Source organism: Onychomys torridus, chromosome X, assembly GCF_903995425.1.
Source record: "Onychomys torridus chromosome X, mOncTor1.1, whole genome shotgun sequence".
Taxonomy (NCBI): Eukaryota; Metazoa; Chordata; class Mammalia; order Rodentia; family Cricetidae; genus Onychomys; species Onychomys torridus.
This window is the reverse complement of record NC_050466.1, coordinates 37,371,658-37,387,069: the sequence shown is the minus strand read 5'-3', so window position 1 is coordinate 37,387,069 and position 15,412 is coordinate 37,371,658. Positions and strand designations below refer to the sequence as shown.

Below are 15,412 nucleotides of genomic sequence, written 5' to 3'. Positions count from 1 at the left end.
AGGAGTAATTGTGGGGTTAGGAGCATGGAAAATATGCAGTCATTGAAAGGGATGCATTCTGATGCACTAAAAATAGAAACACCTGCTAATTTCACCCTTCTGGCTTTTAGTCTACTGTTAATCTGCCTGTTCGCTGTACCAACATGGCCACAAAGTCTAGCTAGTCTAGAAATTGATGCATTCAAGCTGAATGTATTATCAGGCAAAGCAGTAGACAAAAAGGAATGGTTCTAAGGATAAGGGATGCATATTCATGTTCATATATTTAGTATAAAATTCATATCTAAATTGATGCAAAAATGTGTTTAATAATTCAAATTCTTTCCATATCAACCAAGGTTGCTTTATGCACCCAATCTCTGTGCTTCCTTACACCTCAGCTCTAACTCTCAGCATGCTTTTCATTTCTGAGCTGTCACTAAGACTTTACCTGTGCAAAGACCATGATGTGTCTCCCATGATGGCCATAGTGTCTGCAAAGTACTTGTAGCATAGTGTATACTGTCAATATTTGGTCATTGAATCACTTGACATTTTGTTGCCTTTGAATTGTTACTTAAATGACAATTATTTTAACTGTATTTTTCTGAAGTCATAGGCCACATAAAAGATAGCATTTCAATGTTATAAATACAGAAACTAATTATGGCAACTGCTTCCATGAAGTCATATAATATTTTTACTAGGAGTAGTAATTAGCATCAACTATTACTTGAACCAGTAATCCCATTTTTCACCATATTTATCTAGAAGTATGTAGGGACATAACTTTACAAACCCATTAAAGCTGTGAGGTGAAGAACTTTTATGGGAAGGAAATGATAGCCTGAAGGAAAAGATCTTACATTTAGTTTTCTTGTCTCCCCAAAATTACTTTAGTAGTAAAATTTTTAAGAATGTAAGTAGAAAATATAACTATAAATCTCAGAGACTGACAGAGTGTGTTTCCATCCAGGATCATAGACACGATCACCTAGCCTAGGTGCCCTTAAGACTACAGTATTGCCCAGCCATCTAGCTGGAAACAAATTCTCTTGGTCATTTACCATTCCCAACATCAGATTATACAACTAGGGGTCTGAAGTACAGGAAATGACTTGGAGAAGCATGTCTTCTTGTCACCTGTCCTATGATAGACATGCTATGTCTTAGAAAATTCTTTATATAAAGTACAAATTTTGCCCCATATAACTATTTACTCATTATTATTTCTATGTCATGGGACCACAATGAGGTTATCTAAACAAATACTTGTTGATCCTTTATTTTTAATATTAAAAATAGTATTTCTGTATATGTACATCTGTAGCTGGAGTATTCCTGTGTCCACCTGGCTCCTGCAGCTGCTCAGACCCAATTAAACAAACAGAGACTTATATTACTTATAAATTGTATGGCCATGGCAGGCTTCTTGATAGCTTGATCTTACATCTTAAATTAACCTACTTTTATTAATCTATAAGTTGCCTCATGTTTTGTGGCTTACTTGTACTTTACATCTTACTTCTCATGGCAGTGGCTGGCAGAGTCTCCTGACTTAGCCTTCCACCTCCCAGAATTTTCCTCTCTCTTTGTCCCACCTATACTTCCTGCCTGGCTACTGGCCAATCAGCACGTTATTTATTAACCAATCAGAGCAACACATTCACAGCATACAGATATCCACAGCATGCATCACTGATATGCAGGTGTCCATAGAAGCCAAAAGAGGCCCTTGAATCCCCTAAAGATGCAGGGACAGGTAGTTGTACGAGGTCTGATTGAAGCCTAGGAAGCAAATCCAGGTCCTCTGGAAGGGCAGCTAAAGTTCAATCTTAATTAGCCTTAACAGTAAAAACCTGGGGTTAGTTATCAGGGTAAAGCTGGAAGATCAGAGTAGGAGAGCAGCCAGCCACCAGAAACTTCTTACCTCTATGAATGCTCAGACCGAATGCATGGGCTCCTGTATCGATGAATCCTCAGACTGAATGGGTGAGATTCTGTTTCTACCCACATTATATTCCTGTCTCCACCTCCCTAATGTTGAAATTAAAGGTATGAGCCACAAACAACTGGCTCTGTTTCTCTTTTAGACTGGTTCAATCTTCTGTAGCCCAGGGTGGCCTTGAATTCCTGATCTTCCTGCTTCCTCCTCCCAAGTGCTGGGATTAAAGGTGTATGCCACCACTGCCTGGCCTCTATGGTTAACTAGTGGCTAGCTCTACACTCTGATCTCCAAACAAGCTTTATTTGTCAGAACACAAACAAAATATCATACAACAGGCACCAGGTGCTTTTACCCACTAAGACATCTGTCCAGTCCCAAAATCTCATTTGTTTGTTTATGAGGTCACACACACACACACACACACACTAAAGCATGCATGCAGAAACCAGGACACAACCTGTGGGGGTCTGTCTGTTTTCCCCCTCCACAACATGGGTACCAGGGATCAAACTCAGGTCAACAAGCTTGGTAGCAAGTGCCTTTACCCACTGGACATCTCACAAGCCTCAACCTTTGGTTTATGAAAGTAGCACACACATTTTCCTCAATTTTTTTTCTTAACCAAAATAAACATAAAAATGCCTTTGAAGGGTTTCCTAAAAATCAGTTACTGAATCTTTGCTACCCATTATATTAGTCACTTATCTCATGCAATTGTTTATATTAGAATCAATATTCTTCTCAGTTATACTAGCATAATTTGATGTCAATAGCCTCTGGTAGTGAATATTATTACAAAGAGTGCTATTGGCCAGTACTGGCCTAAACCTTTCTTCATTCTGGTCCTCTTTTGTAGAAACAATGTTTTTCTTTGAACATTTGTCAGAGATGATTATAGCACATGTATTTCAAGCAGAGAAGTTAAAGTACTAGTACCCATGTCTTCATAGGAACACATGGTGTTTTCTGTGCAACATATTCATCTATAAATTGGATTGCTGATTCTAGGCCTGGGATGTTTGTTTTGAAATGTGGCAGCAGAATCCAAAACCACAGTCTGAAATGTTCTGAAATCTTTCTGATACATATCATGTATTACTATAATATTCATTATCTCCCTCCCTCTCCCTCCTTGTCTCTCCCTCTTCTTTTATTGGACAGTGATTCACTAAAATGTTTTATTCCTTGAGTACAGACAGATTCTATCTTGCATTCAGGGCAGAGAGTTTAATATTTGTGAAAATGTTGCAGCATCAGACTCTGGGGACATACTTGTCTTCTTCTTTGTCTTGCAGTCCAGCAATTGCCTCTATTTGGCCCACAGCTGCTGACACCACCAGTTCCCCTAATATAGACTCAGGTACTAGCCTTGATATTCTACTGTTGTCTCATGCTGCCCCACAATGCCCTAGATCTCTGGGGACTCATGCCAACCCACAATGATTGACATCTGTATACGTGCCCTGCATGGCCACACCACCTACTCAGCATGCACAGTGCCTGCAGTCCTCTTTCAGTGCCTAGCATATCTCCCTTGTTTATGCTTCATGGTTCCATTAGATGGTTCCATTTCCTATAGAAAACAGTATTCAGAGAAAGAAATTCTACTTGGCAAGAACAAAGCGTTAAAGCAAACACAGGGACCTTTTAAAAGTAGGGTCACATCCTCCACTGGAAATCTTGCCTGGTCACAGGAGATGGCCAGTTCAGCCTACCTATTCACTTTTGTTAGGAGTCCTAGGTGGGGTCATACTTATAGATTCCTGGGAGTTTCTGTTGCATCAGATTTCTACCTGACCCCAAAACACTCCCCATATCAAGCAATCTCTTTCAGTATTCTCCCCCTCAATCCATGTCCCAACTTGATCCCTCATATTCCCATCCCCACCCATCTACAGTCCACCCAGGATATATCTCTTCTATTTTCTAGGCCCAGAGAGATTCATTAGTCCCCCTTTAGGCCCTCCTTGTTACCTAGCCTCTCAGGGTCTATGGATTATAGCATGGTTATTCTTTACTTTATAATAAAATATCCACTTATGAGTACATATCATGCTTGTCTTTCTAGGTCTTGGGTTAACTCACTCAGGTTGATTTTTTCTAGTTCCATTCATTTGCCTATAAATTTCATGATGTCATTCTTTTTAACAGCTGAATAATACTCCATTGTATAAATGCACTACATTTTCTTTATCCATCTAGGTTGTTTCCAGGTTCTGGCTAGTATAAATAAAGCTTCTATGCACATAGTTGAGCAAATGTCCTTGTGGTATGACTGAGCATCCTTTGGGTATATTCCCAAGAGTGGTATAGCTTGGGTCTTAAGGTAGATTGATTCCCAATTTTCTGAGAAACCACCACATTGATTTCCAAAGTAACTACACAAGTAGGTTTGCACTCCCACCAACAGTGGAAGAGTGTTCCCCTTGCTCCCCATCCTCTCCAGCATAACTGTCATTTGTGTTTTTGATCTTAGCCATTATGTCAGGTGTAAGATGGAAGTTTTGATTTGCATTTCCTTGATGGCTAATAATGTTGAACATTTCTTTGTTTCTATGCCATTTGAGATTCTTCTATTAAGAATTCTCTGTTTAGATTTGTACCCCATTTTTAAAGTGTATTATTGATATTTAGTTTCCTGAGTTCTTTATATATTTTGGAGCTCAGCCCTCTGTTGGATGTGGGGTTGGTGAAGATCTTCCAGAGGAGGGATTGGGACACGAGCTCAGCCACACAACCTTTGACCTACAGTCTGCCTTGCCTATGGGATTGTGGGGTGGGGTGGATAAGGGTGGTAGAGAGATTATGTGAGTGGCCAACCAATGACTGGTCTAGTCTCAGACCCATGGTATAGGAGTGAGCCTACTCCAGACACTGTCTGGAATGCCAGGACCCAGCCACTGGATGGCCCAGAGACCTAGGATAGAACCTAAAACAACTGGAGAAAAAAAAGTCAACATGAAAATTCCTAATGATATTCTACTATACTCATAGATTGGTGACTACCCTAGTTGTCATCAAAGAGCCTTCATTCAGTAATGGAAACAGATGCAGAGACCTACAATATTAATGCAGCCAAACATTAGGCAGAGCTCCAGGTACCCTGTGGAAGATGGGGAGGAAGGATTGTAGGAGCCAGAAGGGTCAAGGACATCACAAGAAAACCCACAGAAACAACTAACCTGGGCTCATAGGAGCTCACAGAGTCTGAAACAACCAGGGAGCCTGAATGGGACCAATCTAGGCCCTTTGCATGTATGTGACAGTTATATAGCTTGGTCTACTTGTGGGGCTCCTAACAGTGGAAGCACAGGCTGTCCCTAATGCTTTGGCTGGCTTTTGGGAACCTGTTCCTCAGACTGGGATGCCTTGCTCAGCCCTAAAACAAGGGGAGAAGCTTAGTCCTACAGCAACTTAATATGCCATGCTTTGTTCATATCCATGGGAGTCCTACTTTTCTCTGAACAGAAACAGAGGAGGAGTGGATGCAGTGGGGAGAGGTGAGCGGAATGGAGGGAGAGGTGGAAAGGGAACTTTCTGTGGGGAATGTAAAATAAATAAATAAATAAATTTAATTTAAAAAGTAAATAAAAAAAACAAAAAAGTAGGGCCACATATATCTGTAGAGGTGAAGTTTATATTAATCTAGCCCTACAATAAGTTAAATAGCCAACTTCTCAGCAAATGAGTGGCATGTTAGAAAACAAATAGTGAACATAAGGAGGTCATAAGAATATCAAAGAAGATAGTTGTAGGAATGGATGAGTAGATGAATTAACAGTGTTTTCACTGGGCCTTTTAAAAATAGGTAATAAAAACCCGAAGTCTAACCTCATATAAAAAAGGAGAATTTAATGGCTCATTTAACCAAATCAAAGGATGTGTCTGGACTCAGAACATTTGGAACCAAACTTCAAATAGCAGCTGGTTGACAATAGTCATGTTCTCATCCTCTCTAAGCTCTGTCTCTCATGTTCTTGCTCTTGATCCCTCTCACTCTCCTGTTCTCTCTGTCCCTCACCCCTCTCTGCCTCCTTCCTATTTCAGAGACCAAGAGCCCTTTGCTTATCTCTTAGACTAATCTGGTTTGACTAAGAAGAAGCAGTTTCTTTGCAAGGAGATAGACATGTCCTCAAAGTGAATGAGATGAAGAAACAATCAATCTAAACAAACATCAGAATCTTGCCAACATTTTAAAGACATAGGTGAATGCTGCAAGAACCAGGACCTTGTTCCTTTGAAATGGAAGATTTTTTTTTTAACTTAGGGCATTCTTTTGAGATGATGAGGGTATATGTAAAAAATACCCCATAGCCAAAAGGAAGCTGTTAATTATTTATGGTCTTGGGGTTTTCTACTCCTTTGTTTACCTCTATTAAAAGTAATAAAGCCCAAATGCCAGAATCTATCCCAATAAAACAAATAATAAGCAATCTGGATCTGCACTCAGGAAATCTACATATGCTACACTCCTACCTGTACAGGTATCTTTGGTTGAACGGGGAGCCAAGATTTGTCCTGTCTTCTTTTGTAGTACTTACTGGACACTGAACCTTGAGCCTTGTGCTTGTGTATCATTGAGCTGCATCTCCAGCTCTCAAGATTTTTGTGGTGACAGAAACAGACAAGAGGCAGTGGATAGATGGCTAAACTTTTGTTTGCTTTTCTCATTAAAGATAGAATGTTCACCAAGAAATCACTATTCATCTTCCAGGGTTTTAGGAACTTTGCTTCCTGTATGTGTTCTATGGTCTTTCTCATCTTTCTCTTGTGCAGGAGGCTTTAGATTTGAACCATCTAGGTAAGCTTATTCATTCACCCATGTTTTTGTTCAGTGGCCTGTTTCAAATAATGTATCTTTATCCCTTTATTAAATATATTCTTTTCTCAAAAAATATATTCTGATTATAGTTTGCCCTCCCTCAACTCCTCCCAGTTCTTCTCCAAATCCCCTCCCCTCCAATATGAACTCCCTTTCTGTCTCTCCTAGAAAGACCAGGTTTCTAATAGATAACAACCAAACATGACAAAATAAAACATAAGATGAAGCAAAAACTATCATATTGAAGTTGGACATGGCATCCCAACAGGAGGAAGAGTCCCAAGAGCAGGCACAAGAGTCACAAATGGGCTTGTTCTCATACTCAGGAGTCCCATAAAAATACTAAGGTAACAGCTATAGTATATATACAGAGGACCTGGTGCAGACCCATGTAGGCCCTGCACTTGCTGCTTTAGTCTGTGAGTTCATCTGTGCCTTGCTTGATTGATTCAAAGGGCCTTGTTCTGGTGTCCTCCATCACCTCTGGATCTTATACTATTGCTTTTCCTTCTTCCACAGGGCTCACCTGAGCTCTGAGGGGGAGGCCAAGTAATGTATCTTAATAAAACCCTAATGCTGGTTGTTAATTTCAAAATCTCTCATTTTCCTCTTCTTTCCTCCACACCAAATGTTGCTCACATCTCATTTGTGAAGGAATTTGAGAATATTTTAAAGGGGTTCAGTGGGTATGACCAGGCATCAAACCATTTTCCAAAGTGTACCACACATTGAACAAATGATTATTGGATCAGAGAGATTACAGATGTGGAGTGGGACATCCAGAACCCTTCTGTGGAGAGTCAGACTGCTCTATTTCAGGGAGTTAATATGGGGTTGTTCAAGTGGAAGCAGGATATACCCTTCAAAAGAGGTTATGTTAGTTTTAGCAGGCCAGTTTCCAAAGTTAGACCTGAGGGACAGGGGCTTACCAGGGGGAGGGTGCTATAATGTGACAAAGTGCTTGGGTGAAACAAAATGGTAGGACCTGGATGGGGTAGATCTTTTGAATTCTGGGGCCAGGTTAGGAGACCCCAGTAAATCTCAGCAATTAATCTCAGATTTTTTTTATGTCAACTTCCTTATTCAATTCTGTTTTCAGTACTTTTGCTTAAAGGTCCTGTCTTATTTTGCCAGAAACATTACTGAAAAAGCAGAATGAACTGAGAGCTTTGGTGAACTCAGACCAAGAATCAATTCTCAGACTTGCCATTTCCTAGCATGTGATCTTGAGCAAACTGCCATGTGTAATTAGTCTCAGAGTTCTCTGTAAAAGATTTTAAGCCATCTTGTAGGATTTGGGGTGTGCATGGAATACATGGAATACAAAGGACTAGGCATACTTATGTGGTGTATATTGTATTTTTAACAAATGTCAATACTTTGTGACTTTGCAAACAAAACTTGGTAAATTTTCCTTATTAATAATATACATATTATTTAAACCTATTTATAAGGGAATATCCCCAAGTTGTATACAGTTCACAGGATTTTTGTCCTTTATAGTTTCTCTTTTATCTAAATTTTTCGTTCATTTAGCTGCAACTAATTTTCTAAACCTTGCTTTAAGCTGACCAAACAAAAGTCAAGATCACCTAGTTATAAATGACCTTACAGTCATAAAAGTGGAAAAGCTGTCCCTGCCCCACACCAGCTGCAGCACTCAGAGACACCCTGTACCTTGTCTGGGCAGCACAACAGAGCTAACCTTGTGTGGGTGAGCTACTCCAAAGCTGTGAGCATGGGAAAGCTGTCCCCATTACTCATCTGTCAGGCAGCAGTGTGGGCTGGGGAGAGATGCTCCCCCTCTTATCCCTCGCCCATCACCTAGTGCAATAGATGAGGGACCTGACCTTCTCCTTACCAGCTGCAGCACTGGGGAAAGCAGGTCCTGCTCCTTGCCTGGGTAGCACAGTAGAGCTGATCCTGTTGGCAGAGGTGTGGGTAAGCTGGGCCAGTGGGTGTGAGAGTGGGATAGCTGGCCACACCCACCTCGTCTGCCATGTGGTAGTAAGGGCAAGAGAAAAATGCCCTCCCACAACACCCACTGTCCCTGCCACCTGCAGTGACAAGGGAGCTGAACCTCCTCCTTACTAGTTGCAGCACTCTGGTAGTGGACCCTGTACCTCACCTGGGCAACACCATAGAGATGACCCTATTGACTGGGTTGTGTGTGAACTGCCCAGAAAACATGAGCATGAGAGATCTTGCCCTGGTCTTCTGCCATATGGTGATGCAGGCAGAGGAGAGATGCCCTCTCCTCCTTCACCCCAGCCACCTGTGGCAGGTAGGAGAGCTAGCCTTGGGGTCATTAGAGCAGGAGAGCTGCAGCACTTGGGAGAGTGGCCCCTATACCTCATCTGGGCAACACAGTAAAGATGGCTCTGAAGGTGTAGTGTGGTGAGAAATAACCCTACCTCTTCATGCTGCAAGGGGTGAACTACCCCGGGCAATGATGGAGAGCTCACCCTGGTGGTGAAGACAAGGGAGAGCTGGCAGGCTGACCAACCCTGCAAATACCTAGTCCCAGGCCCAGAGTTATGAGTTAGCTCACCCTAATATCCCCTATCTATGATCTGCTGGAGCATAGGAAAGAGCCAGTCCTGCAGACCCAAAGCTTCAGGATCTCCATGACACAGGACAACAACAGGATATCCAAGAGAAGTCCCAGTGAAGGCCCTACATCCATAGTGTAGCAGAAAACAGAGGCCATACCCAGACCAATGACTCTTTGCAATGAAAATTTGCAAGTAAAGACATATGGATAAAAGAGTTTACTGCATGACTATGTCCCACTACCACTAAAGCTTCCATTTTTCCTGCTCTTATTTCTATTTTTTTTGGGGGGGGTTGGGGGGGAGTTGCGAGGGCAGATACACAGGGACGGGAAATGAATGGGATTGAAATACATGATGTGAAAGATACAAAGAATACATAAAAAGAAAGTTAAAAAAATGACCTTATGGTGGAGTGGGTTCTCCTAGACTAGGGGAAAGACTACAACCTAGATAATTCTATCTACCACATCAAGGCAGTATTATCAGATTTCCCAGAAATGCTTGCATGTGCTTTATACACAAATCTTAGGTAATACATTATGCTCAATTGCACTGGGCAAGAGTTCAAGTCACATTCTATAACTGCCCCCGCCCCCAGTGGACATTCATTTCTTATTACCCATGGTTCAAAAAGAAGTTCTCTGAGCAAATTTCCATTCCAAGTTTTTCTCTCATGTACCAGACACATTTTCTGAGAATCTAGATCCCACCACCATCTACCTTAACAGAGAGTTAGCATCTACAGGATCTGTGGTTTCCCAAAGCCCCAAAATGCCTTGGCTCAACGCATTTAGACTTGATAGCTGTCATTTGTGTTCACACTTCCTTAGCCTTTAACTTAATTCTTTGTTTTTCACACTATTTCACCATCTGCTTCACTCATCTTTGAGCTACCACTGATATCAAAATGCCTTCCAACAAATAGACACTGCTGGGAAAAAGAGGCAGTGAACTTTATTAAGTTTTAACTTCTCATGTATTCTTGACTAAACAAAGTAAACAAGGTGCATATCTTTAGTTTTAAAAAACAGATTCAAAGGACCCAGGAATACTAGTATTAACCATGTTGTACATCTTCCTTGTACTTATTGATTCTGCTTTAGTAATGGAGTCTTTCACATGTCTAAGAAAAATTCAGATGCAATGCTATTTGATCTTCCTCTAGGTCTCAAAGCTGAATATGTTCTCAACTTGCTTTTCACAACATCAAATTTCTTATTCTGAAACAAATAAGCAACAAATGAGAAATACAACTAATAAATCTAGACTCTGAAGCTAATACACTTTTTAAAAAAGTAACAGCTGAAACCGTACAAAAAGGAAAAAGAACCTTAAATCTCTTCTGCTTGAAGATGTGATTGTTATCTGTAAACAGTGTGAAGAACCAGCCTGAATTTACTCAAGGTGGGAGAAGCTTCTGGGCTTGTCCCCAGAACCTGAGCTGTCTGGGGTAGCTGGAATGGCTACAGAGGCAGGTAAAGCCTGGGCTCTCTCCTCTTCATCTTTCAGAGCATCCTTGTACAAAGCTGTGAAGGAAGTGGGGCTATTCCCAGCAATCTTGGAGAAAAATTGCAGGACTTTCATCTTGCTGGTTTCAGCATGGGCCCGTGGGCCCCAGAGGAACTCATAGCATGCAGGATCACTGCCAGGTACCAGCTGATATTCCAGGTACTTCTCTGAAACCAAATCTTCAGTGATGAACTTTCTGGGATTTCCGCATATGAAATCATGCTGGTCAGGATACACACCAACCACATTCAGCACCTCCCAGATCTTCTTCTCAGAGGCCCGGTTGCCCTCCATGAAGATCACACCAAGAATAAACACCAGGAGGCCTGTCTTGGGTAGGCCCTCATCATCGCTCATTCGCCCATCATAGGTGAGGTCAAGTATTTTAAGGAGCTCGTAGGAGTGGTTGAGAGCATCCACTTCCTTTACTTCAATGCCAAAAACCACTTCCATGCATTCACAGGCATGCTTGAAGATCAATGCATAGTAGTTCTTGTACTCTTTGACAACATTCTTCAGAATTTCTGCTTCTGTGACAGGCTCCTTTGCTGTATACTTGAAACTCAGAAACTTCACCAACTCTGTCACCTTCTTCCATAGCGTAGTGTTGAGCAAGACCTTGGAGTATTGGTAGGCCTTTGAGGTACTTTGACCTCCCTCTGCTTGAGTGCCAGAACCTTCATTTGCTTTGCTTGGTAGAGTGGCTTGGATGGGAGCAGAGGATGAACAGGTTTCCTGGGAAACCTCAGCAGCAGGTACCTCCTCTGGGGTTCCCACCTCCTTAGCTACAGGAACCTCCTCCCTGAGCTGGCCCTCCTTCTCTTCTTGGGCCTTAAGGCCTTGCTCATGCTTCTGCCTGTGGGACATTATAACTTGTTTTGTAGGTAACTGGCAGGAGAACGTTGACAGAGAGTGGCCTGAGGGTGAGAGAAAGAATGTGAGGATTTTGTAACCTGTCAGCAGTGACAAAGCCTTTTCAAATATTTATCTTAGGTAGTTCTTTTTGGGTCTCATGGGCCTGCCTCCTACAAACTCTTTTCTACTCTATGGTCTCTGGATAGGACTCAGTTTAATTGCTATGTCATTTGCTCCTGGAACTTCCATAGGAGCAATTCCTAGTACTAACTGCTGTATAGAGGTAGACTTTGCTAGGTCCACACAGTTATGGAATGATTTGGCCCCCTTTTTTGTTGTTTGTTGTTTGTTTTTGTTTTGGTTTTGGTTTTTTGAGACAGGTTTCTCTGTGTAGCTTTGTGACTTTCCTGGAACTAGTTTTGTAGACCAGGCTAGCCTCGAACTCACAGAGATCCGCCTGGCTCTGCCTCCTAAGTGCTGGGATTAAAGACATGCACCACCACTACCCAGCTTGGATAGGCCCTCTTAATGGCAGTAATTAGGGACTAGATTCATCTGTTCCTGTGAAAGGAGTCTTCTTTCCATACTCCAATTGATTCTGGCAAGGCCTGAGACACCTCTCTCTGATAAACTGATTCTAGTCCCTTGACACTGCAGGGGTGGGGGGATACTGGCACAATAAGTAAGTACACCACAAAGTAGGGTCTCTCATGGCAGAGACACCAAATCTTTAAGGGCACAGTGATCCCCTCCGTCTTCATTCAGGGTCCACACACAAGCTGCTACCAGAACTTGTCTCATTCCTTGGTTAATCAGATATAGCCAACTCTGCTCACTTAGGACAATGCCTTCCCCTCCCCAAGACCAATAAGACAAAAGTAAAAAGATGACCCATTTAGCCACCCCTGTTCAGTATCCTTTAGACCTTGGCAGTGGCAACACAATCTAGTATGTACTGGAATTGGAGGTCCATTAATCCTCCCTCAGAGCCCTTCTTTCTGGCAACCTGAATTTCACCATCTCAGATTCTACCTATATAAAAACAAAACAAAACAAAACAAAAAACCACAAACCTAAAACAAAATACTCAACATATAAACAACCCCACCTTTGTGAAATGTTAGACCACCTGGAAATGAGGGGAGTCTCATATAGACATGCCTTTCTGGGGCCTTCTTGGGCTAATAGTAGAAGAGTAGTTTTCTATTTTTATTTTTTATTATAAATCGTTATTTTCAGAGAATATATTATGTTCATGGTTTCCCCTCTCTCATCTCTTCCTAGATCCTACCTTCTAATTCCAAGCTTTATTCTCTCTCTTTTAACAAACAGGTGAATAAGACAAACAAGGATAAAACAAAAATGAACAAACAACAAAAAGAAACATGGAGAGAAATGTATAGACACACAGGCATGTGTGTGTGCACATATACATGGGCACACATACAAACCCAGAAGACACACACACACAAGCAAAACCCATAAAACCTCAAAATATTGCTGGGTCAGGGGTGGCCCATGCATTTAAAATCAGCACTCCAACCAGGCAATGGTGGTGCATGCCTTTAATTCCAGCACTTGGGAGGCAGAGACAGGCGGATCTCTGTGAGTTTGAGGCCAGCGTGGTCTATAGATCAAGATCCAGGGCAGGCTCCAAAACTACACAGAGAAACCCTGACTCAAAAAACAAAAAACAAACAAACAAACAAAACAGCCCTCTGGAGGCAGAGGCAGGCAGATATCTGAGTTTGAGGCCATCCTGGTGTACAGTGAGTTCCAGAACAGCCAGGGCTACACAGAGAAACCTTGTCTTGGGAAACAAACAAACAAATAAAAAACACCTCAAGATCAGAAACCATAACATACAAAGAAAAGACCAGTAGGGAAGGAGTGGGAGAGGAATGGGAGGGAGGGGTATTAGGAGAATGGGAGGGAGGGGATGAGGGAGACAAGGGGAGGGGAAGTGGATGGGGGACAGGGGAGGATGGAGGGCAGGGGGAAGGGGATAATGAGGATGAGGGATGTGGGTAAGAGGACTGGGGGGAGTAGAGGGAGGGTGGTGGATGGAGAGGGGAGGAGACAGGAGGGGGTGGGAAAGATGTGGTGGGGGGAAGAGACTGGGGAAGCCTTGGTAAGGAGACCGGCAGAATAAGCTCACAGGGAATGAGGCGGCAGGGTAAGGGGACTAAAGAAAGGAATGGAGGAACAGGAGGGGGGGAAGGGAACGGGGACAGGGGAGGGACAGGGGAAGGGGGCACATGGGGGATGGGAGAAGGGAACTACAGGACTGGGGTTTGGGGTAAGTAGATGGGAAAGGAGACAATGAGGGGGAGAGACAGGGGATGGAGGAGGAGACAGAGATAAGGGATGGAGAGGATGGGGGAGGGATGGGGGACAGGGATGAGGAAGGATGGGGGAGAAGGGGCAGGCCCAAATAAATATTGTTAGGAATAAAACCTCTAACAATACCTCTGAGTTTTTCTGTAAGGAGCAGGGAAGGTGGTCCTGGGAAGGAGACAGGAATAAGACAGGGGTCGGAGGGGGGGCGGGGGGGCAGGGAAGGGACACTGGATGGGGAGGGGGAGGGATGGGAGAGATAAGGGAAGGCCCAAATAAAACATTATGAGGAAAAAAAAAGTCTTATAATACCTACAGCCCCACAGCATGGGATCTGACCTTAAGCGTGGTTTGAACATCCAGGAAAACTCCCCTTGGAGAAACTAATATTTCATTTGCCAAGAAGTTAGTTAACTGCCAGGAGTGGAGCAGTGGCACACATCTTTAATCCCAGCACTAGGGAGGGAAACTAAGTTATCATTTGCAAGAAGTTGTTAACTGCACGTGGTGGTGGCGCACACCTTTAATCCTAGCACTGAGGAGGCAGAGGCAGATGGATTTCTGTGAGTTCAAGGCCAGCCTGGGCTACAGAGTGAGATCCAGGACAGGCACAAAACTACACAGAGAAACCCTGTCTCGAAAAACAAAACAAAACAAACAAACAAACTTGTTAACTGAGGAAAAGCTTCTTAGAGACAGGAGCTCATGCCTACTACACCATCTCAGCAGTGGGACTGTGGTTTGGATTTGTAGAGGCCCAATGCATGCCTTGTGGAAGTCTAGTGGCCATGAAGCTGCATTTTCTGAGGGCTCACCACAAAGTGTGGTTTGAGAAGCTATGTTCTGTCTGGAAAGGTCTCCAAGACTCTACAATATATTCCCTCACTTTGATGTCTGTCCAGTTTTGTGGACCGGAGTAAAACTCTGTCAGAGAAATCACCCATTCAGTTTCCAAAATGGAAGAGGCATGGTGAAGAGCAGAGAAGGCTATTTGTGAGGAAAGGTTTATACCCCAATCACCTATAACTTTTCCTATATCCTTACCTTCAAGCACCACTGGGCCTGTAATTCCTCAGTCTGCTGAAAGGCAGCTTAGCATACACTCCTTCGGCTCCTTGCCATCTTCTGAGAGCCAAAGCAGGAGTCAGTATACATCACATCCACTTACTGTCACTGGAAGCTGTAAAACAACACAATTTACCTCACAGCCGTTTTTGCTTGAGGTAGGATAGGCCCATGAGAGGGGAAAAAGTGGTCTCAAGAAAGAGGGAGTGGTGTACTAGAACATGTGATGGTTATAAGCTCATACAAATGAAATGAGGGGGGGCATATAAGCTGAGAAGTGTGACAAGGGAATAGTCAGTCCTTCAACATAAAATGTGAAAATGTGAAAGGCACCACATTATT

General features: G+C 42.7%; 1 protein-coding gene across 1 annotated transcript; it reads right to left on the bottom strand.

Moving 5' to 3' along the window:
• Positions 1–10,699: 10,699 nt before the first annotated feature.
• On the bottom strand, positions 10,700–11,680 carry LOC118573743 (putative MAGE domain-containing protein MAGEA13P). Its single transcript, XM_036174079.1, has one exon. It carries the CDS (start codon positions 11,678–11,680, stop codon positions 10,700–10,702), a length of 981 nt encoding a protein of 326 aa, XP_036029972.1.
• Positions 11,681–15,412: the final 3,732 nt, after the last annotated feature.

What these genes read in the sequence shown, in the direction of transcription:
- LOC118573743 (XM_036174079.1), bottom strand. Translation starts at nt 11,680, where the DNA reads ATGTCCCACAGGCAGAAGCATGAGCAAGGCCTTAAGGCCCAAGAAGAG.